At 40.4% G+C, this 21917-nt stretch overlaps 2 protein-coding genes across 3 annotated transcripts in view; one reads left to right on the forward strand and one right to left on the reverse strand.

The window, feature by feature from the left end:
- Window positions 1-15131, forward strand: part of slc4a10b (solute carrier family 4 member 10b) — a 36185-nt gene extending 21054 nt beyond the window's left edge. The window contains exons 9-26 of one of the 2 annotated variants that reach the window (XM_049593998.1): window positions 844-1001; window positions 1151-1238; window positions 4151-4297; window positions 4403-4506; window positions 5454-5628; window positions 5810-5943; window positions 6227-6472; window positions 6613-6718; window positions 7110-7271; window positions 7505-7618; window positions 7728-7889; window positions 8004-8255; window positions 8375-8443; window positions 10488-10661; window positions 11321-11440; window positions 11514-11578; window positions 11701-11804; window positions 14788-15131. In XM_049593998.1, coding sequence (XP_049449955.1) covers window positions 844-1001; window positions 1151-1238; window positions 4151-4297; window positions 4403-4506; window positions 5454-5628; window positions 5810-5943; window positions 6227-6472; window positions 6613-6718; window positions 7110-7271; window positions 7505-7618; window positions 7728-7889; window positions 8004-8255; window positions 8375-8443; window positions 10488-10661; window positions 11321-11440; window positions 11514-11578; window positions 11701-11776 — 2352 coding nt within the window. In that variant the 3' untranslated portion in view covers window positions 11777-11804; window positions 14788-15131. The remainder of the gene's footprint in view (window positions 1-843; window positions 1002-1150; window positions 1239-4150; window positions 4298-4402; window positions 4507-5453; window positions 5629-5809; window positions 5944-6226; window positions 6473-6612; window positions 6719-7109; window positions 7272-7504; window positions 7619-7727; window positions 7890-8003; window positions 8256-8374; window positions 8444-10487; window positions 10662-11320; window positions 11441-11513; window positions 11579-11700; window positions 11805-14787) is intronic. The other variant, XM_049593997.1, reaches the window with a different exon arrangement.
- A 3720-nt stretch (window positions 15132-18851) lies between these two features.
- Window positions 18852-20889, reverse strand: gcgb (glucagon b). Its single transcript, XM_049594014.1, has 4 exons — window positions 20751-20889; window positions 20526-20631; window positions 19479-19634; window positions 18852-19295 (listed from the first exon to the last, which is right to left on the reverse strand). Exons 2-4 carry the CDS (start codon window positions 20618-20620, stop codon window positions 19175-19177), a joined length of 372 nt encoding a protein of 123 aa, XP_049449971.1. The 5' UTR covers window positions 20621-20631; window positions 20751-20889; the 3' UTR covers window positions 18852-19174.
- Window positions 20890-21917: the final 1028 nt, after the last annotated feature.

Consider the following 21917-nt stretch of genomic DNA (forward strand, 5'->3'; position numbering starts at 1 on the left):
AAACATTAATGAAATGCACTCGGCTTATGTGAGTGTATTTTTAGAACAGCTGAATTGAATGTACAGAAACATCCACATGGTGCCTTATTTATGAACACAGCTGCAATCAAAATCCCCCCTTTGCAGCAGCTGCATATTATTCCACATATTATCATTTCCTTGATGTGCACAACAAAAATAATGAGTATTAACTGCGAGACTTAAAAAATCAGCACAGTAACAGTGTTTATGGAAGTCATGACCCATTAATACATCACAGATATTCTTTTGGATGGTCGCCCTAGAGCCACATGAACTCTATGATGGAACAAACAACACTTCAGTCACCACTTGTCAACTCTACATAATTATCGCTGAAAAATTAGCACCTTTAATATTCCAAAAAAAATTCTGTACAATGCAGTTCCACTGCATTAAAGAGTGTAAAGCAGATATAGCTGCTGTAGGAGGATCAGTTTCATAGTCGAGGTCATTCTTGTGGGGAATGAAAGATACCCCATCCCAGTTCAGACTAACATACATATTTCATAATCTTTTGTAATCTTTTTGCTCCTGTAACACATCTGCGACTTATTTAAATATCATGTCCTATGATAAACAAAGCCTGGACAGCTGCTGGACTATATTTAGACTAGAATCCAGTCTAAACATTTTATTTAGAGCTTAATGTGAGGCAGCAACAAAAATGACTTATTTATAGAATGCACTTTCGAACATGAATTGTCTTTTTAACGTATCAAAGCACGCTCACAGTTAAAGCAGCTTAGACAATAAGCAAAGCAGAAAGAGCGTCAAGGCCTTTTATATGATGCACTAAACACTGTACTTTGTTTTCTCTTTCAGATAGACCTTCATTTCATGAAGAAGATCCCGGTGGGGGCCGAGGCGTGTAACGTGTTGGTGGGAGAGCTGGAATTTCTGAACAAGCCCGTGGTGGCATTTGTCCGCCTTTCACCAGCGGTCATACTCAGTGGGCTGGCTGAAGTCCCAATCGCCACAAGGTCACTGCAGGCTGATTGAACTAAACCAGTTCCATAAGCTATAAATATCTTTTATTTGCCCAGCTGAACCCTGGCTGATACTCAGTTAGATAATTCTGATTGAGATTTGATTTGACAATGTATTAAACAAAATCTGTCTCTGCCTTTAGGTTTCTGTTTATTCTCTTAGGTCCCATGGGTAGAGCGCCTCAGTATCATGAGATCGGGAGGTCCATTGCAACCCTAATGACAGATGAGGTAAGAATTCCCTGAAGAACACCTCATTACCATGTTAGCATCTTGCACGGTTTATTTATGCATTAATGTTTTGAAGAGTGTGGATTGTTTTGAATGTCAACCAGATGTCATGCTCAGATTTTCTGCAGGCACTTTGCATAAATTCACAGTCCAGCAGAACTCAACAAATTCCTGAAGTGATGGAACATTTCTCAGCATGAAACACAGCTCAGAGCTTTTATGACATGCTTTTGGCGATTAGTCAGACCTCATGTCCTCCTTTTTGTCTGGGATTTAGGCTGCAATCCATCATCACTGAGGAGGAAAAGATGGGCTTTGACAAAATCCAAACTTTGTTATACACTGAGAATTGGAATGACTAGATTTGATGAAACTCGATATTTTATAGGGGAGCGTTGTGAGTCAGTATTAACACTGTTGTGTCATAGTGAGCAGGTCCTGTGTTTGTATGGTGTTTTCTGCATATTTATATGGGGTTAGGTAAAGGTCCAGTGTGTAGGATTCAGGGGGATGTATTGGCAGAGATGGAATATATTATAATAAATATCTTTTCCTTAGAGCAGTAGTTTGCAACTGGTCCAGCCACAGGGTCCAGATTTCTCCTTTGTCCTTAGTTCAAAGTCCAAGCAGTTTAATCCATTCAGCATCATACTTGTGTTTGGCCATGCAGCCAAGCTAGTTCGCTGTCTCTGTCAAGTAGTTGTCTGTAAGTCTTTCACTCTACAGCAGAAAATGGCACTCTAAAATAAAAGCTCTGTGCCTTAAATTCACTGTACTTCAAAATAAAGTGTTAGGTTCAGGTTTTGTTTGGACCCCAAAGCAGATACTGATGCAGGTAAGTAACAAAAAAAGGTTTATTAATAACACGAAAAAACAAAAAGAGCAGGCAGTGGAGGCAGGGAGCTGGCTGGCTTGTAGAATATTCACCGAAGGATGGATTGAAAAAACTCAGGCACACGGTGAGGCACAAAGGACGACCTGAGCACAACAGGAAAAAACCACAGGTAAGTTCAAAAGAACTCTAGCAACACTAGAAGAACAGGCAGCAAAAATAGGGCTATGCAACAAGTTGATCACAAGATACAAAATGTAGGAACACAGAGCTCTACCGAACATGACGGAATTATCTGGCAGCATAGTGGAGTGAAGACCAGGCTTTTCTAGACAGGAAGATGAGGTGAGTGAAGACAGGTGTGCCTCATCTGCTGCTGCAGGAGAAGCCAGCCACACCCCTTGACACACACATGCACTGCAGAACAGAAAAGAGGGGAGGGAGAGAGAGCAAACACATAAACATACCACAGGAACCAAAATCATCACATAAAGTGTGTTTTTACAAACTTGAAATGATTCCAAGTCTCATGTGGTCCATTCAGATTGGACCCGTGACCCACTTTTGAACCGCGACCCACCAGTTGGGAGCCACTGCTTTAGAGTATGATGACCTGAAAATAAGAACTGTATAGGAAGATGGCCATGTAGCACCACCATGTTTCTACAGTAGCCCAGATTGGACAATGTAATGCTGGCTCTAGATAGGGCCATTTGCACCTCAGTTAGCAGCCCCTCTACGACAAGAAGGTTGGAAAAAGAAGATTTTTTTCAACATGAAACTGCTTCATTCAGTGTTCTTGCCAGTTAAATATCACCTGGTCCGTTTCTTGTGGCGAGGCGGAGACCTCTGCGGATAATTTGGCTCCCACTAAAACCCACTGAACAATGAACACTGACAAAATTATAACCAGGTGAAGTTTCAGCCGGTTGCAGTCACTGCGAGATGCCACTCAATCCCCCTAAATCTTACACACTGTTTCTTTAAGTAAGTCTTAAGACATAAGTGTGAACGTGCCTGTCTGTTTAATTACAGTTAAGGTTGGCAGGCATTCCTGCATTTCAATATTCATGAGTCTGTAATGTATATGTATGCATCATGAAGGATGCCAAATACAGTGGGAGTGGTGAGGCTTGCACATACAGTGCACATGCTGCACTGTATGTGCAATCACTTAAGGTCTGAGTCAGAAGTGCAGCGTTAAAGAAATAGTTCACCTTCACCCCACCAAATGATCATTTGTACATCTACTAATTAACCTGTGTTATGTTGAATTTGTGAAGAAGATGTGTTTCTCACATGCCTCCGGTGAACAAAGAATCCAAAAATGATGCATTTAACAGCAACACTATATCACAACATTACTTTACAGACTCTCACACAACATGTACTGTATAATCCAAGTCTCATTTATCCAGTCGTATACTCAGTACTTCCCAGACAGACAGCCCTTTCTGACGGGGACCTGAACTAAAAGTAAAACTTGTCTATGCTCTCCTCGAAGCCAGACTTCATTGACAAAAACAGTAATTTTACCTCACTGAACATGAGAGCTGCTGGTCTGCCACTGCCTCCATCAGTTGGTTTGTGTCATTGTGTGACTTTGGTGTTTTAAAGGGTTAGTTCAGATTCAGCAAAGTCGCACAACAGCACAAACTTACTGATGGAGGCAACGGCAGAACCAGCAGCTCCTGTGTTCAGCCAGGTAAAATGTCAGTGTCACTGTCAGCATCAGTAAAGTCTGGCTTTGAAAGGAGCTTAGATAAGTTTCAACTTCAAGTCAGTTCCGAGTCGGAAAGGGCTGTCTGTTTGGGAGGCATTGAGCATACGACTGGATAAATGAGACTTGGATTATAGTGCATGAGTTGTGTGAGAGTCTGCAAACAGATGTTTTGCTGTTGTTAAACATGTCTCCTATCACTTCAATTCATCAAGGATTTTCTCCACTTTTTGGATTCTTCGTTCACCAAGGAGACGTGGGAGAAAACAAAGTTAGGTTTACGAGTTCACTGATGTACAAATTATCATTTTGGAAGATGAGTATTTTTTTAATCAGCCTTCCCTATTCCTGTGTTTCCAGGTTTTCCATGATGTTGCCTATAAAGCTAAAGACCGCAATGATCTGATCGCTGGAATTGATGAATTCCTCGATCAAGTGACAGTCCTGCCTCCGGGAGAGTGGGACCCATCCATACGGATAGAGCCACCAAAAAATGTGCCCTCTCAAGTTAGTAGGAATTTGTCTGATGCCTGATGCCTTCTTTTCTTCTCTTTAAGATTTCACGTGACTCTTAAGATTTTGTACATGACAAAGAACTTGTTTGTTTAACAGGAGAAGAGGAAGAAAAGTAACATTTTACCAAATGGATTAGTTGAAGGAGATGAAGAGGAGGAGCAGGGTGGCCACGGGGGTCCAGAGCTGCAGCGTACTGGAAGGTTGGAAAAGAACAGGCAGTGCTTTTGTTTAGAGTGAATTTCGATCAGCAGTAGAATAGTGTGAAGTTTTTTAACACAGAGTTGAAGAAATATTTTATTAAATAAATAAATAAGTGCCTCATACTAAACTGAATATGCAGCGCTCCTCTTCCTCAAGCAGTCCAGCATGCAGCCCACTCACTATGCTCACTACTTTGTTGCAGAGAATCTATTTACAATCAGACTCGTCCGCCTCCAGAGCTTCACACAACACTGCATTTATTTTAATATGTTTTGCAACGTATAGAAATGAACTTAGAGGGAGCCTGGAGTGCAGTTAATTATGGTATGGAATTTTATATACGTGCTTCTTCCAGTGAGTTATTAAAGAATATTTTCAGTGCCTAGAGGTGATGATGTTTATGTATCTCATAGAAAGTATGCTTATGCTGACCTAGGACAATAAATAATGCAAATAAATTACAATATTATTTGTACAATACAACATTACATTGCTCCTGGGTTAATTTGACAGCATATATTATACTTAGTATAATCTGTGCAAAATGTACTGAGACTAAAATGAAGTCAATATCAGTTTACAAAATGTACACTGTCATGCTGCTCGGCTATTTCTGGGTAAACTTGGTCTGTAGTTGTAGCTATAAAGTGGTTTCCATAGAAACATCCTGCCTGGAGAGGTCTATTCACAGCTAGATTTTTCTATCGTTAGGGGCCTATCACACCAGGCCACACTCAAGAGTTGAACACTGGGAAGAAGGCAGACGAGGGTTGCAACTAAAGGAAGAAGAAAAATAATAGTTTTAGTGCTTTTTTTAAAGAATAAAGCAAAATAAAAACTCATTTATACTCCACTTTTAAAAAAGGAGTATCTGTTATGCTTTTGAAAACAAAAAAATCACATGTGAAGAAGTTACGCAAGTGACATTTCCCTTTTACATTTCCAGGTGGTTTGGTGGTCTCATTCTAGACATCAAGCGCAAGGCACCGCACTACCTGTCCGACTACACTGATGCTTTTAGCTTACAGTGTGTGGCCTCCTTCCTCTTCCTCTACTGTGCCTGCATGTCCCCTGTCATCACCTTTGGAGGACTACTGGGCGAGGCAACAGAAGGACGCATAGTAAATCACGTGACCTTTCCTCTAAATGTTCACAGTGTTCTGCCAAGACTCGCTGTACACTGCTGTGCACTGTACTAGCCTTTCAGTACATTAAACCAGATGACAGTTGTGGTTCAGTATGGTTAAGATTTTGAAGGTAACTATCCATCTTTAATCTTTCTGTCCTGTTCCATTCCCCCAGAGTGCGATTGAGTCGCTGTTCGGAGCCTCACTGACTGGAATAGCCTATTCCCTGTTTGCAGGGCAGCCCCTCACCATTCTGGGCAGCACGGGGCCGGTGCTCGTGTTTGAAAAGATATTGTTCAAATTCTGCAAGTATGTTTTCTTTGCATGTGACTGTGCGTTATGCATTGCATAACTGTGTAATTGCATTGTCTGATGTTTATCAGCTTGCTGTTGGGTAACTTCTACAGACATCAATGAAACATCTGTCCTCCCTATAGACCATTAAATGTTCTGATTGTATGGACAAAAGGCCATTTAATCTCACTGCGCTAATGACTTCCTCCAATTCACTACATTATAAATAGTAAATAATCAATATACAATGGAGCTTGATCCGTCTCACACTGATTTTTCCCCGTTATTCTCCACATAGGGAGTATGGCTTGTCCTACCTGTCTCTGAGAACCTGTATTGGTCTGTGGACAGCTGTCCTCTGTATCATGCTGGTGGCTACCGACGCAAGTTCCCTCGTCTGTTACATCACACGCTTTACGGAGGAAGCCTTCGCCTCACTCATCTGCATCATTTTCATCTATGAGGCCTTGGAGAAACTCATCCACCTGGGAGTGCACTATCCCTTTAACAAGAACAACAACCTGGAAAAACTCACCATGTACTCGTATGTGGACACTTATTCTCACACAATATCCTGTTGGAAGTGAAAAAAGTGTAATTACTAAGTGCATTTCTTGGAGGTACTGTAAATCCCTGACAGATGAGGGATTATTGAGTCACCCAGATGTTCATGTGCCTCCACAGATGTTCATGCGTTGAGCCTTCTGACCCCACCAATGGCACCCTGAAGTATTGGGAGCTCACCAACGTCACTGCCTCAGAAATCTACTGGGAAGCACTGGAGGTTAAGGTACTTACCTGCGCTGACTTTAAAATCGTAGCAAAAAATAAAAGAAAGCATTAGAGACAGAAACAAATCTGTCACTCATGGAGGTTTTATACGCATTCACCACAGCAGGCATTATTGAGTTACACAAAGATAAACTGAAAAGAAAACTGTGGATTTAGGTTTTCCACCTTAAAGTGGCATGCTCTCCCAGATGGAGGAAGCTGAACAGAGGAGATTAAGGGCATGTGGGCTGGATTATATTGGATTACTCATTGCAAATCACTATAAAAGCACATTTTTTGTACACGGTTAAGTTTTTTGTGGACATGGATGCTCATTCGTGGAAACCGTCTGACTCTGGTGTATTGCCAATCATATGGTGAGTATGAATAACCCTTCCCTGTTGTTCCAGGACTGTATTGAGAAGCGTGGGGAGTTTGTGGGCAGCGCCTGTGGCCCCGAGGGACCCTACGTCCCTGATGTCCTCTTCTGGTGTGTCATTCTCTTTTTTTCCACTGTCTTCATGTCTGCTTTCCTCAAGGAGTTCAAGTTCAGCAATTATTTTCCCACAAAGGTACTTATTCTTCATACATTGTTATTACATGAGACTGCATTATGATCCAAGCATAGATGGAAACAAAGCTAATGCAACTGCAAAGTGCAGTGGTACACTCTAGTGGCCAAATGTAGGTACTGCATGATAGGAGCAAGGAAATTTGTTGTTTCCTGTAGCCCCTTTGTCTTCATGTACACTGGGTATAATAAAAAAAAAAATTGAGTCATTTTAACATGTTTCCTCTCTATCAGGTGAGATCCACCATCAGTGACTTTGCTGTTTTCTTCACCATCCTCACCATGGTCTTAATCGACTATGCATTGGGGATCCCCTCTCCAAAACTAAAGGTTCCCAGTGTGTTTAAGGTGAGCAAGTCTGCAGAAGAGATTTTATCAACCAATTGCTGCACAACATTGTACTTTTTCAACAAGCTTTGTCTAAACATCAACAATCTTTTGTTTTTTTTTTTATCAGCCAACCAGAGATGATCGAGGTTGGCTCATCAACCCACTGGGGCCCAACCCCTGGTGGACCGCAGTCATCTCAGTGGTCCCAGCTCTGCTTTGCACCATCCTCATCTTCATGGACCAGCAGATCACAGCTGTCATCATCAACAGGAAGGAACATAAACTCAAGGTACTTTTCTGTCTGACCTTTGAAATCTGGTTGTCAACATTCATTTAGCATTTTGGAATGTGCTTTAAAATTTGATCATCTTCAGCTTTATTTAGTGATGCATTTCCCCTTCAGAAAGGCTGTGGGTACCACCTGGATCTGTTCATGGTGGGGTTGATGCTCGGTGTGTGCTCCGTGATGGGCTTGCCCTGGTTTGTAGCAGCCACCGTTCTCTCCATCACCCACGTCAACAGCCTGAAGCTTGAGTCCGAGTGCTCAGCTCCCGGGGAGCAGCCCAAGTTCCTCGGCATCAGAGAGCAACGCTTCACCGGCCTCATGATCTTCACTCTCATGGGCTGTTCTGTCTTCATGACATCCGTGCTGAAGGTCAGACACTGTCTTTTTATTATTTGTGCATTTTCATCCATGTGTAGTAAATTGTTGAGTGCAGCAGGTCTGCTAAAATATAATTGTGTTACTGACATAACGTTTTTATTGTTCTCCAGTTCATTCCGATGCCTGTGTTGTATGGAGTATTCCTTTACATGGGAGCATCGTCTCTCAGAGGCATTCAGGTAAAATTTAACTGTACTCAATGCTTCTTTTTTTTTGCTCACATTATAATGTATTAATAACAGGAAACACAAGGATGCAACATTGCTTTAATATGACATTTGATATGAGTAAATCTGAGCAGCTGATATTCAAAGTTTATAGCATATAACAGTAAGTATTATATTGCATAGAGGATTTTTTTTTTTGTTTCTCAGTCTTAACCGCCTAAAATTAAAGTGTGATTAGTGCACAACAAGTTGCAAATATGAAAATGTTTTGAGATTATCTGCATCGCTGAGATTAGAAAGACAGTTGGCCAGCGTAGTTAAATTTTAATTTGTAGAGGCGCCTACCGGATAATCTGTATAGACTGCTAATTCTCACTGAGCCATGATAGGGGGTCGCCTCCATATTGTCTGGCTGCCCAGAGAAAAAGTGTTAATTGGCCTCTAGTGTGTTCCCACCATTTACAGAACACCTGGCTGTTCTTTAATTGCCCCGTTTAGTTCTTCTTTTCTTCACTTTGAAGTACTTTCTATTATTGGTTTTGAAAACAATAGTGATATTTAGACAAATACTTTTTGGAGCAAAAGAACTTCATTGCGCAGCTTTTGCTGGCACAAAGCAACTTTTAGCTTGATGTCTGTATTTGCTGTTTGAGGCTGAGGAGGTGGTGTAGAGTCACTTTCTAAAAGCTTTTTGTTTAAAACGGCTGCCAAAATAATTACCTCAGAGATGCTAAAAAGCTGCAGAGCTGGAGGATTGTTCTCTGTGGTTTTTGCATTTATGGACCCTTCTACATCACATGTGTGTATATTGCAGGGTTTCATAGCAAGCTTCAGTTTATTGTTTAGCAGCCAGGCCTGCGACTTTACTGTTTACTATCACAATCACCTCTCGTCATATGGTACATGTCCACAGGGGCATTTTTAGATGTGAAGAGCTACGTGACTTCCCAGCACCAGACGTGCACTAGGCATGTGGGCTGTCTGCTCCTTAATTTCAAACCTGACCAGCATGGTGGCTTGTTTGACAGCTTTCTCTTATATTACAAAAATAGCTCACTGAAATGTATCTTCAAAATCATTTGAGGCAAGACATAGGCCATGCAGTTGCTGAGTCTCTCTTTATTTTGGACTGACAATGGTTAGTTTCAAAGTTTTTGGAGTTTCCAGAGGTAGTGAGTCATGCCAGATGCCCCTAATTTGCAAAAAGTAGCCTAGATTCAGCTTTATGCAAATATGCATGCCCCATCTCTCAAAATACAACACGTCTCTACCAAAATGATATAAAAAGACAATGAACAGGAAGTCTAAAAACCCACTGCACCTGCTCATCATCTAACAACAGATAGACACAGTTTGATTAGCTGGTGAACATAGTGGAGCTTTTAGCTGCTAATGAGCCAGATATTTTACCTGGGAGTTGGCAGAAACCAAAAACTGAGCTAAAACAAAGTGAATATTAGATTTACATCAAACAGGTGGACATCAAATGAATAACAATGTTGCTCTGTAACTGCTGGATGAGTAAGTAGGCAACTGTTTGTTAACACATTTGCCATATTAACTTAGTAATGGTGTGTTGAGCAGAGAATACGGTCTCTGAGGGCGTTGTATTCTGAGCTTCTCTGTTTTTTGTTCTTGTAGATGGCCCGCCATGTGTGTGTTAGTGCATTTAAGTCCCATGTGTGCATCCCACTAACTAGCTAATTGCTGCCGCTCTACACTGCACGCATACAGTGGTTAGTTATGTGAAAGTGTAATGCCCAACCCCCGGCTCCCCTACCATTAGCTCTGTCAGCACTGTTGCTCTTGTTAACACTGTTTGTGCTGTTAGCACCGTTAGCTGCCGGCTCAGCCACCTCATGCTGAGAGCCATATGCAGGCAATCCTGCCTCAGACTCTCAATATAGACATGCTCTGAATGTTGCATACAGCTCCTTTTAGTTAATGGTATAGACATATCAGTGTTGTGTTTACAACTTGTTTTCGCTGCCCCCATGTGGCCCAACAAATAAGTTACTGGAAGTTTAAGAATTGCTTTATCATTTATTCCCTCCAGTTCTTTGACCGTCTGACACTGTTCGGCATGCCAGCCAAGCACCAGCCAGACTTCATCTATCTACGGCACGTACCCCTGAGGAAGGTGCACCTCTTCACCATCATCCAGCTCAGCTGTTTGGTTATGCTCTGGGTCATCAAGACCTCCAAGGCTGCCATTGTCTTTCCTATGATGGTATGTAAACAATCCAATTATAGGATCTGCAGGACTCTTACACAAGCAGCTAGCCCTGTTAGTTGTGTTTACAGTGCTTGGTATTAGAGTGCAGGTATGTTACTGGGGTCAGCTGGGCACCGCCTGTCCACACTGGGTTTAATGCTGGCGTTATTAGAGGAATACAATGTGTGAACACTTTTGCCTGTGGGTATATTTTATCCCTGTTGTCATGGTTCTTCCAGATGTGTACTTTTACATAATAAGCTGTTTTGCAGGTTTATATTTATCATGGCCCTGCGATACATTTTTTTGGCCTTCTCTGAGCTTTGTTAGTTACTTCAAATTGCTTTCTGCTCATTGCCAGCCACGTTTTCAACTCTTCCAAATTAGCACATGGAACATACATACTGAACATACTGTATCAGTTGAATGTAAGTTATCTAAAGGCACATGTTCCTTATTCCTTTCTCTTTTTCTTCATCTGCATTCGTACTTCAGGGTATGAACTGATTTGTCCTTCATCCTTTCTGCCACTGTTCAGCTCTGCATATTTGCTGGCTGCTACCTCTTGTGTCTGCTTCCTATTAATTTAAATCCATCCACCTCTCCAGCACAGCATACTTTTTAGGACAAAGGGTTTTTGTGGACTCAGAGGTTTTTCCGTGTCAATTCTGCAGGTGTTGGCTCTGGTGTTTATCAGGAAGCTCATGGACTGTTTCTTCACCAAGAGAGAGTTAAGCTGGCTGGATGACCTCATGCCAGAGAGCAAGAAGAAGAAGCTGGAGGATGCTGAAGAGGTGCTGTTGCGCTCTTTTTATTCATTTTGATTAATATTTACATACACTCAAGCTGTATTTTATTTCCCTCCAGGAGGAGGAACAGAGCATCTTGGCAGACGATGAGGGAGTAGTGCAAGTGCCATTAGAAGGGTACAAGTAAGCTGTATTATACTTGCAAAGTTTTACAAAGCTGTTTTTCTAAATACTGACTCATGTAAAGCACATTTTAATCCATGGCATAAAGATGAGAGAGTAAACTGTCACCTTTTATTCCACAGAGGAATACCCATCATCAATATCACAGATGAGATGTCAAAAGGTTCTTTTGGAAATACTTGGAACGCCAACAGTTGAGAAAGAACCAAGACCTCAAAACATGATGGTAAGACTTTTTTTGCATCATTGATGATACACTTACACTTACTTACTATTAGTGTTGTGTTGACAGGGATGAAAATACATTAAAAAAGCAACTTCAAAAACTAAAAAACAAAAAATCTACAGTACCTCAAAGTTCAAGAATAATTGGGTCTACACTAAGTGTGGGCACCAATTATAACATTTCAATATGGAGATGCTGCTACCGTTGTACTTATCTACAAGGATGGCTCATTAAATCTCTGACCTCTTGTAATGGTGGAATGTGCTTTGTATTTATTTGTGACTGTTTAAATTTACAGAAATCTTTATAGTCAGTCTTTACAAAAGTCAGGCACACCGTATTTTTTTTAGATTGAGAACGTCCAACTGTAGATTGGCTGTAAATTAACTGTTTAATTTTTTAGGTTTTTGAATTGTAGATTTCAAGGAAAAGTTAGACATTTTGGGAAATACGCCTATCTGCTTTCTTGTCGAGAGTAAGGCGAAATGATTAATACCACTCTTAAAGCTGTACTGTAAATATGAATCTACAGCTAGCAACCACTTAGCTTAGCATAGCACAAAGACTGGAAATGGGGGGAAACAGCTGGCCTATCTCTGCCAAAAGATAACAAAATCTGCCTTTTAATGCTGTAGTTATTAGTTACTTTTCAGTTTGAGAGTTTTTATTCATAACATATGATCTAATAGTTTGTACAATATATTGAGTATAATAATATAACGGTCTGGAAGGGGCCATTCTGCACAATGAGTTTTTCTACTTTTGATTTTTTAAAGTACATTTTGCTGTTGATACTTATGTATTTCTACCTAAGTATTATTTTGAATGCAGGAATTGATCTTGTAATGGATTTCTTCTAAAAATTTGATGTTACTAATTTTACTTAAAGCTGTAGTTGGTAACTTTTATAAAACATAACTTCTGTCATATTTGCTGAAACTGTCACCATATTACCACAGCATTAAATGAGACAGATGATATGTGAGAAAAAGAATCTGAATCCTCTTCCAGCTCTATTGCCTTGTAACGCTTCTGATGGCCTTACCACACTTGAACAAAAACAAACAATCAGAGCCGAGGAGTCTCTTAACACAGGTGTCAGTCATGTCAATCACTGCTCGTGAACTGTGGTCAAAGTGTCAAGCTAGGCAGTGCTGATCAAATATGAATCAATATTCTGTAACTGCATTGTGTTATAATCAACGAGGCGATCCCAAATGCAGAACACAGGGGTTGTGAGGCTGAGGAGAGTGGGTTGATGACAGGAAAACAAACTAGATTGGAGGGGTTGGGCTGGCTGGGAGTGTGGCAGAAGAACAGGTGGGCAGAAAGACAGTGATCCTATGACACAGGAAAACACAAAGTACATTTCTACAATCAGGAAGTTGCCATGCACACAGCACAGGCACACGGAGAGACAGGCCCAATTCCAGTCCGATCCCTTACAGACTCACTGGGTACATCCCAAGTCTCTTATTTTATACTGCTAACTGCTAACTCCTTACTTGAACTGGAAGTCGTTCGAGCTCTGCCATCTTTAAGGCTCTGGGTAAAATCCTTCAGTGAAGTGAGGTCTGATGCGCACTTTCGGAAGGGGTGCATTAAGGGCACAGGTTTGCACCCCTTGATAACAACAGAAGACAATTTGGACATCCTACGCACTTGCGCCCCTTAGCGGGAGCGTGCAATTAAGGGGCACAAGGGCGCAAGTGCGGGTACTTGGACAGGGCCAGTGAGTCAGTGAGCTCTTTATGCCCCCTTACCGTAGGTCAGCATCGATGCGGACTTACGGTATGAACTGTGAAATTACCCACAGTTCATAGCGTTGTGACGTCAAATACAGGGGTTGCCCTCGGGACACCGGAAGTGTTTTAAAAAAACGTAAACAAATAAACACGGTCGGCAGATCTGCAAATGGTAACGATATAGATATACATATAAATATATATATATATAAGATAGATATCACTATATCACTTGCAACACTTTTGAAGCTAGTTTAGAAAAAACATGCATATGGTAAAAACACAGTAAATTCATTATTTCAAACTTACCTCTTGCCCATTTTGCAACACAAGTGCTTGGATAAGGATTGACTGATCAGGGAGTCTATCCCTCACATGCCTTGTGCATGCTGACAGTAACCGATAAATGATCAAGCCCAGAGCATCCAGTGTCAATAACATTTTGTAGAGAGGGGGATAAGTGCTGTCCCATTCCTATTTATAGCATCCGGAGCCCTTTCAGACTCTCACACTCAATCACTTACAGCTGACGTCATTTAAGTCAGTGAGGGTTCAGGGCTTGAGTCTTTAGGGGCTGGATTGGAATTGGGCCACAGACAAGGGGAGGGGAAACAGAGGACAAGGAAAAACACAGGGAAACTAGTGACACAGCCAGGGCCGTGACATGTTTCCGGAAACATATTTTAGTGTACTGTTTAGCTGTAAAATAAGGAAGTTGGTCCGGCTAGTGAGCGGTGCTCAGTACTTAAGTTGACTGTATCAAACAGGTCACCAGCTTTCTTTATTTTACAGCTAAACAGTACACTAAAATATGTTTCTGAAACATCTGAGGTGAGAAATAGACAATGCAGTTACCTAATCTTGATTCATATTTGATCAGTGCTGCCTAGTTTGACAGTTTGACCGAAGTTCATTACCAGTAATTGACAAGAATGATGGCTGCTTTAAAGACTCCTTGCCTCTGACTGGTTGCTGTTGGTGTGCTGTGGTTAATTGGAGCAAATACCATCACAGGCAGTAGGAAGAAAAGGAGGAGTATGGTTTTTCTTCCACAGCTTATCTGTGTCATTTACTTCTGTCAGAATATGGTGACAGTTTCAGTTAGTATGACAAAGTTATTTTCATAAAATTTACCCACTGTATCTTTAAATATAAAGACTTCTTCCACCCTTGCCAGTGACTTCCTTAAAAGACAATACATGTCAAGTGTGATATTATTTTTTTCTTAATTTGCACAGTTCACTACAAGGCTCGCAGTATTTCACAACACTGACGATGATGAGAAGTGTAAGACGAAGACGGCAGATGACAGTGTTGTGAGTCTTTGTCACTGTCCCTTCTGTGTGCTCGTAAACAAATTTGTATTTCATGCTGCAGTTAATCAATCCTTCATGTTTAGTCCTGTAAATCTGTAAGTGAATAACTGTGTTATCTAATGTGTCGCAAATATTCTGCCTCTTCATGAACCGCTGAAACCTACTATTTTCTGGTGTTAATGTCACATTGTACTTTGTAAATCTAGATACTGTATTGCTTCACTGAATGTTATCTAAGAGGTTTGTCATGCTAAGAGACTGTTCAAGTTTTTGTTATTGGATCAATTTGTACTTATTTTGTTACATACTTTGTATTTTGAAATATCATCATATTGACATATCCTTGGATTCTTTATTTATTTATATACTGATTCCCTGTAATTCTCTGTTCTTCTGTTCTTTAAGTTCTATATAGACATTTGTTATGATGTGACAATAAATAGTAAATATTTTAAAAGCTTAAGGTCATACTTCCTGACCATAACAATATAAAAACTTTATGAGAAGCCATATATAAATGAACATGAACATGAAAAGCTTGCTAAATACACATTTCTGATGTCTGTCTAAGGGATGGGACATTTAATGGTTGTGACTATAGGAATGAATGCTTTAATTTGATTGATAAAGGGCAATATGTGTACATCTCTTAAGAACCAAATGCAATAGCACTTTCTGCCAGAATGTCAATTCTCTCTTTATATGAGAAATTATTTATCTATATTTATGTTGTGGAATTAAATGAATATGTTTGCTACAGGATACCTTGTATTCTAGCAGAAACGTACAGTATTTTGCCTCCTCGTGTCAGTGTATTGCTTGAGTAATTCGTTTTAATGCTTGTATAAAGTTTGTGAATCTTGAATTAAAGAGCTTTATCATTAAGGCATTAAATCCAACTCAGAGGACGACAATGAAGCTTTAATATTAGTGTTGGAAAAGAACAAGGGATGGGCTTATTTTTAAAAAACACTGAAACACAATTTTATTATGCATATCTTGTCAATGTTATTTTAACTTAATAAATTTCTATGAGCACTCTTTGTCTTGTCATTGTCAGAGATAGATTCAGTCCTCAAAGCTGGGCACAATAATATTTTACTAGTCCATACCCATTGGTAGCTTTGTAACCATCTGCCTATGCCAATCCTCAATGCCTATGTGCAGTTTCACACAGATTGACCACGTCAGTGAGCAGAAAAATGTGGGACAGACAGAATGACTGACTGACAGTTTCCGTGATTATGTACAGCATACCAAACCATGACTTAGTCATACCAAAAATTAGAAAAAAACATTGATCCACAGGGGGAGCCACAGCAATCGGTTGCATTTTAGCCATTTTTAAGCATTTTTCTGTTGTTATAGCGCCACCCAGTTGCCAATTAGAGCTAAATTTCTCCAGTCACCTTGTTATACATATCTACCAAGTTTAGTAAAAATCAATATGGCGGTTAGGCCTAGATAAGAAATTAGCTCTCTAGCGCCCCCATTTTGTTTGATGGGGTCAATAATGGAGGGGTCCCCTCAGATTACGTGTGGTCATATGCCTACAAAGTTGCGTGGTGATCGGCGAAACCCTTGAGATGTTATACACCTTTATGTGATGAGCCACGCCCTCCGCAATATCCATTGCCTTATAGAAGCTCAGTTTTAGTAAGTTTTCCAACTTTTGCCAAGGGGGAACTTTAGATATTGGTCCCTAGATTATGTTCAGCGAGTTTCATGCAGATCGGTCAAACTTCCTAGGAAGAGATGGATTTGAAGTGTTTTTGAAAAAATTCAAAATGGCGGAAAATCTATATAACCAGAAGTTATGAGGAGAGGCATCTCTGTGCAAAGTTTCATGTCTGTACGACATACGGGGCATGAGATATGCCCATTCAAAGTTTGCAAGTTCAATCGGTTGCTATAGCGCCCCCCTTTGGCCAATATGTAATATTGCTTCATTCGCATCCTCCCATGACCCTCTACCACTGTGCCAAATTTCACATGGATTGACCAAGTCAGTGAGGAGACAAACGTGGAACAGAGACACCCACAGACATAGTTTCCGTCATCATATAGTAAGATAATAAGGGTACAAAACAAGTAGCCTAATCGCCAATGTAAATGATAATATACAACAATCTTTAGGGTGATTTAGGCCCCTCTGCTGCACAATGGGGCCCTGCATCACCCTGTCAGGGTTCACAAAAATGACCTGCTCACTGTACATTATCCCGCTTAATACACCGGCTACTTGCTAAAGAAATCAATAATTTCACATAAATATTGATTAAAATGAGTCAATAATCAGAACTGCATCCATAACAACAGTCGGTTTTTCATAGTAGAAGAAGATATATGTTCTTATTCCCTGAGAGGAAACTCATTACAAATTTAAGTATCACTGCCCTCATACTTCCATTCGTCGTACAGCCAATAGATGGCACTAGAAGGCAGAGTCAAAAGTTGGAGGAGGTTGCATTATTGTACCTTTAACGGAGGCAGTGTTGTAGAAGGTGGTGGTCTGTGCAGCCATCATACACATTTTAACATGTGCACGGAGAATCCTTTGCACTATATAAACAATTGGTTCTGTTGCACCATTATTTAAATTTCTCTGTTGTCTCCTGCAGTCATTTCTTTCGTTCTTATCCATAAGGTCTCGGAAAACATGAACAAATATGGACAAAATGAACGCAGATTAAAGACAGAAGGCTCCGTCCATCTCTGTATCTAATGTGGAACATAAATGAGCCCTACCATTTGCTATCAAAGTGGTAGCGGTAGATGCATGCTTTCTTTTGCGCGTTGATACAGTTGGCAGGTGTAGTTTGGAAGACAGAAAATAGTTCCTACATGAAACTGATCACAACAAGGTCTGTGGATTATCTTGATAAAAGGGGTCATGATTCTGGAAAGAGACATTGCTGCTGAGTTTTTCAGATGTATTTTTTTTTGGCACTTTGAGCACCACAAGCTGAGTACCGTCTAGTTCCATTATATTTAAGAGAAGGCAGACATCTCTACGGCTGATATCTCCAACACTTGGCAACTCACGCCAAAGATATCTAGACCGACGAACTACAGGTAAGAGGAAAAATATGTATATGAATGTAATATGTACTTTTAAGTATTACAGATGTGACAGACAAACTATCATATAATTGTATAGAGCTCCACATGCTTGATCACACACTGCATTGACGTAATAGCTGCATGAGGGATGACATGATGGAAACATCCAACATCACTGCTGCTAAGCATAAATGTCCAATCTTTAACCCTCAGAGATTTGGCCTACAAATAGACTGAGGTGGGCATAGGTTCTCGCAATCAGCAGATGGTTTGATGTGCTACGGATGACAGCTTAGAGAGGTGACACATCCCAAAGCATGTCAAGCTGCTGGCTCATGTGAATTCCTGTTTTGTCTCAGCGCCAGGAGCAACTCATGGGTGTCGACCCAGTCATTGTTCCCAACGAGTCTGAGCTGACTGACTGGATTTCATGTTCTTTCGTTTAGCATAACCCTCCTTGGTGTGCTGTCAGAGCATCACTTGGAGATCCTTCACCAGTGAACAGCTGACAGGTGACACACATCATCCTGTTACCTGGTAGAAATCCCAAAGCACGTATCTCCCTGTGGAGCAACGTGTTTATTGATTTTTGTTCCGCCTCCATAAACAGAAGGAGACCATGATTGGTGCTCGCTGTCAGAACTTAACACAGCTTTTATATTCTCCTTAAAGCAAATATGTAGAAAATGTTCTCTTTGGAATTACTACTGATTTAAGTTTTATATGTTATATATGTAGATGTACATATGCACACTTAGATGTAAATCCTCGCCAAGAATGATACTTGTCAAACCAGTATTTCAAATATTAATTCATTTCTTTGAAACATGGAACTCATAGATTGTACACGTTTCTTTATTGAAAACTAAATATGACTTTAATCTGAATAATAAGAAAAGGTATTGAGACTATCTACAGACGTAATTATCGCACTTCAGATCAATAATGTGACACATTTTATGTGAGGAGGAGGATGAAGATGCCAAAATGTGAACAAATGAATCATGATGTGAATGCTTGATCAAAAGATCACACAGCATTTATGATCGAGACACATTTAAAACATACTGTAACTTTTTGCATTTTGACAACACTTCCTTCAACCACTGAAGGCCGACAGAGCTTCTCAGGAGGGGATTTTAATAGCATGACAAAGAAAAAAAAAAGTCTAGCACAGATCGTGAAACATATAATAGCACAGTGTCAGTGTGAGCTGTCGGATTATTTAGGCAGCTACTGGTTGAGTTCACTCTCTTCTGCCTCGGCCAGTCTTAAGCCAGTACACAAACTCCTTGGCTGCCTGGTCCTGCAGGTAGGAGCTCACGTCGCTGGTGTAGGTGCCGTCTGCATGGCGTCTAAATATGCTCCTGTGGAGACAGTCGGATTTAGATGATGTATGTAATTGTGTTGTTGATCCAATGCTAGGGGCATATTTACAGTATTAGTGCAAATAAAGCCAGACTCAATATATTACAGACTTTACCTTTATTTAATAAATACTGTCTGTGACACCACGTTGAAATGGTCCCATATGAAAAGGGTACACTTACCCGTTCCTTTTTGAGTTCTTTAGCCACTGGACAAAGTCTTGTGCTCTTCTCGTCTCCAGATATTTACTGTAATCGTTGGAAAATGTTCCCTCTGAGTGTCTCTTCATGTTTGGGAGCTCAATGGGTTCACTCAGCATGGAGTTTTCAGCCAGTTGCCTAGACATGATGGAGATAATAAGGCTTCAGTTGACACAGTTTCATCTCAAACACTCCCCTTACTGTCATATGTCTGTAAATGAGTACCATTTTTCTTGCCCTTTAATCTGTCCCTTCTCTCTGTTGTGGGCTCCCCTAGCGCACTACAACTTCTCATCCTGCTGCATTAATCCCATCCACCAAACACTACTCTCTATATATTTTAGAATCAGTAATCATGTCTGTAAATCTAAATCTCGTTGACGCTGTGATTATGAAATGAGTTTTGCATCAGCCAGCGCTACAATTCCTGATATCAAAACAAAGAAATAGTATAATGACAATACATGCAAATAACACTGCAAGGAAGGCACTAAAATACATAAAAGATAAAGCGTCTCACATAACTTCACTAAAATGCAAATTGAAATGAGCTTTTCTCATTAAGAATTACAGTTGGCATAATGACGTTTGGTCTGTTTGCTTTGGAGATCCTGTTCCTGTAAAGTCAACAGCTGATACTTTGAATGCAACACATGGAGCTGTCAATGGCAAAGCAGTCTGCCAGCACAAGTATCCTTTGCCTGTCTTCCTTAAGAAATGTTGGCCAACTGGAACCCTCTCAAGGCAAAAAAATAAATGCTAAAATAAGGATAAATCAAACAAAAAAGAAAAACATCTAAGTTTAAAAATGTGGTCGTTGCTACAGAGTAAAAAAAAAAAGTATCTGAGCCATTTTTAAAAATCTGGTTGTTTGCTTCAAAAGATTTGCAGCATTCATTTTTCTTGCAGCTCAGGATGGTGTCACCAAATACTGTCATGGTGAGACCTTTCTAATCCTCTCATTAAGCATATTTGCTAAGGGAGGTTTTCAGGCCAATGGGAAAGGCAACAGCTGAGAGTTGATCTTACATGGGATTTTGGTCTGTGTCCTGGTCAGGCATCTGCCAGCTGCTTTGGATCACGATGAGGAGCAGGATTCCAGCCAAAGAGTGAGCGCTTCTCATTGTTTAAGCTTCTAGAAAATGAGCAGAGAGAGACATTGCGATAATATCTGAATACAGTGCAACAGAAATAAAACCTCATGTACAAAGTCAAGATGTTTGAAAGCAGGAAGGTTAAAAAAAATTTTCTCACCTGTGCTCTTTTTTTGTGGAGCGTCTGAGAGAAGGATTTTTTAAGTACGCTGATTTGTGCTGTTCTTCTCTCTTGAAGCTGTGCCATGGTCCCCTCTTGATCTGCTCAGTCTTATATAGTGGAGCTGAGGAGCTTTCTCCCAGGTGACTTCCCCGTCACTGAAACCTCACCGTATCCTGTTATTCTCAACCCATTAGTCAGCTTCCGTCTCAGTCCACTGAATCTATTTGACTTTGTTTAACAGCAAAATCTGGGTGATAAAAGCTGACTCTTTAGGTGTCACAATCAAACATAACCTCTGCCCTGACCCTGTCTTGTCTCTCAGTGTCATGAAACAAAAATTGAAATCCTTTTTTAATAATGTACGGACAACCTATTGCCTATCACGATATATATATGTTAATATATTACCTATTACGCAGTGGCTATTTGTTCATGCATTTCACAATAGTTGTAATGGGTTACGGTTAATGTTGTGAGTTCTTGCACCATAAGTTAAGTTGTGCATGTGGTTAGTGATCTCAAGGTCAAGCAGCAAGTGTGCTATTGTTAAATAAAGAGCAGTACCAGTTTCAGGGTTCATTTCCCTGCTGCCTTCTTGTTACCAAGAAACCCCAGCTGTGTGTTCATATATGAATAACTCTCCAGTGTTGTCCAAATTTACTTGGGTGACAAGTGAGCTTTAAAAGTTTTGTTTAAAAGTTTTGCTTTAATAAGGTTCACTTTGACCTGAGTAATATGACCAAACTAAAACATGTTTAGGGTTTACTGAGAGGGACAAAATATGCACAACTTGAAGGTGTGTAATATTTAGGGGGATATAGTGGCATCTAGTGGTGAGGATTGCAGATTCCAGCTGAAAGTTTTCCTTGTTAGAATTTCTTCAGTGTTGGTTGTTCAGGAGGTTTTTACTGGAAACCAAATTACCGGTAAAAATACTAAATAAAGCAGTTTCATGTTACGAATTACTATTTCTCCAATGCTGTTCGATATGTCGGAGACGGAGCCGCTAGCTCAGCACCTGCTAATATGTGCTCACCTTTTTTCTCTGATAATTTAAGACTGAGAAGTTCAGGGTCGAATTAAAGGTCTCTTACTTTCGGATTCGGTGATTTAACCTGGTAAAAACTGAAGTACCAAAAAATGTGGCATTCTTCCACCGCTGCT

The sequence above is a fragment of the Epinephelus fuscoguttatus genome, linkage group LG13, assembly GCF_011397635.1.
Source record: "Epinephelus fuscoguttatus linkage group LG13, E.fuscoguttatus.final_Chr_v1".
Taxonomy (NCBI): domain Eukaryota; kingdom Metazoa; phylum Chordata; class Actinopteri; order Perciformes; family Serranidae; genus Epinephelus; species Epinephelus fuscoguttatus.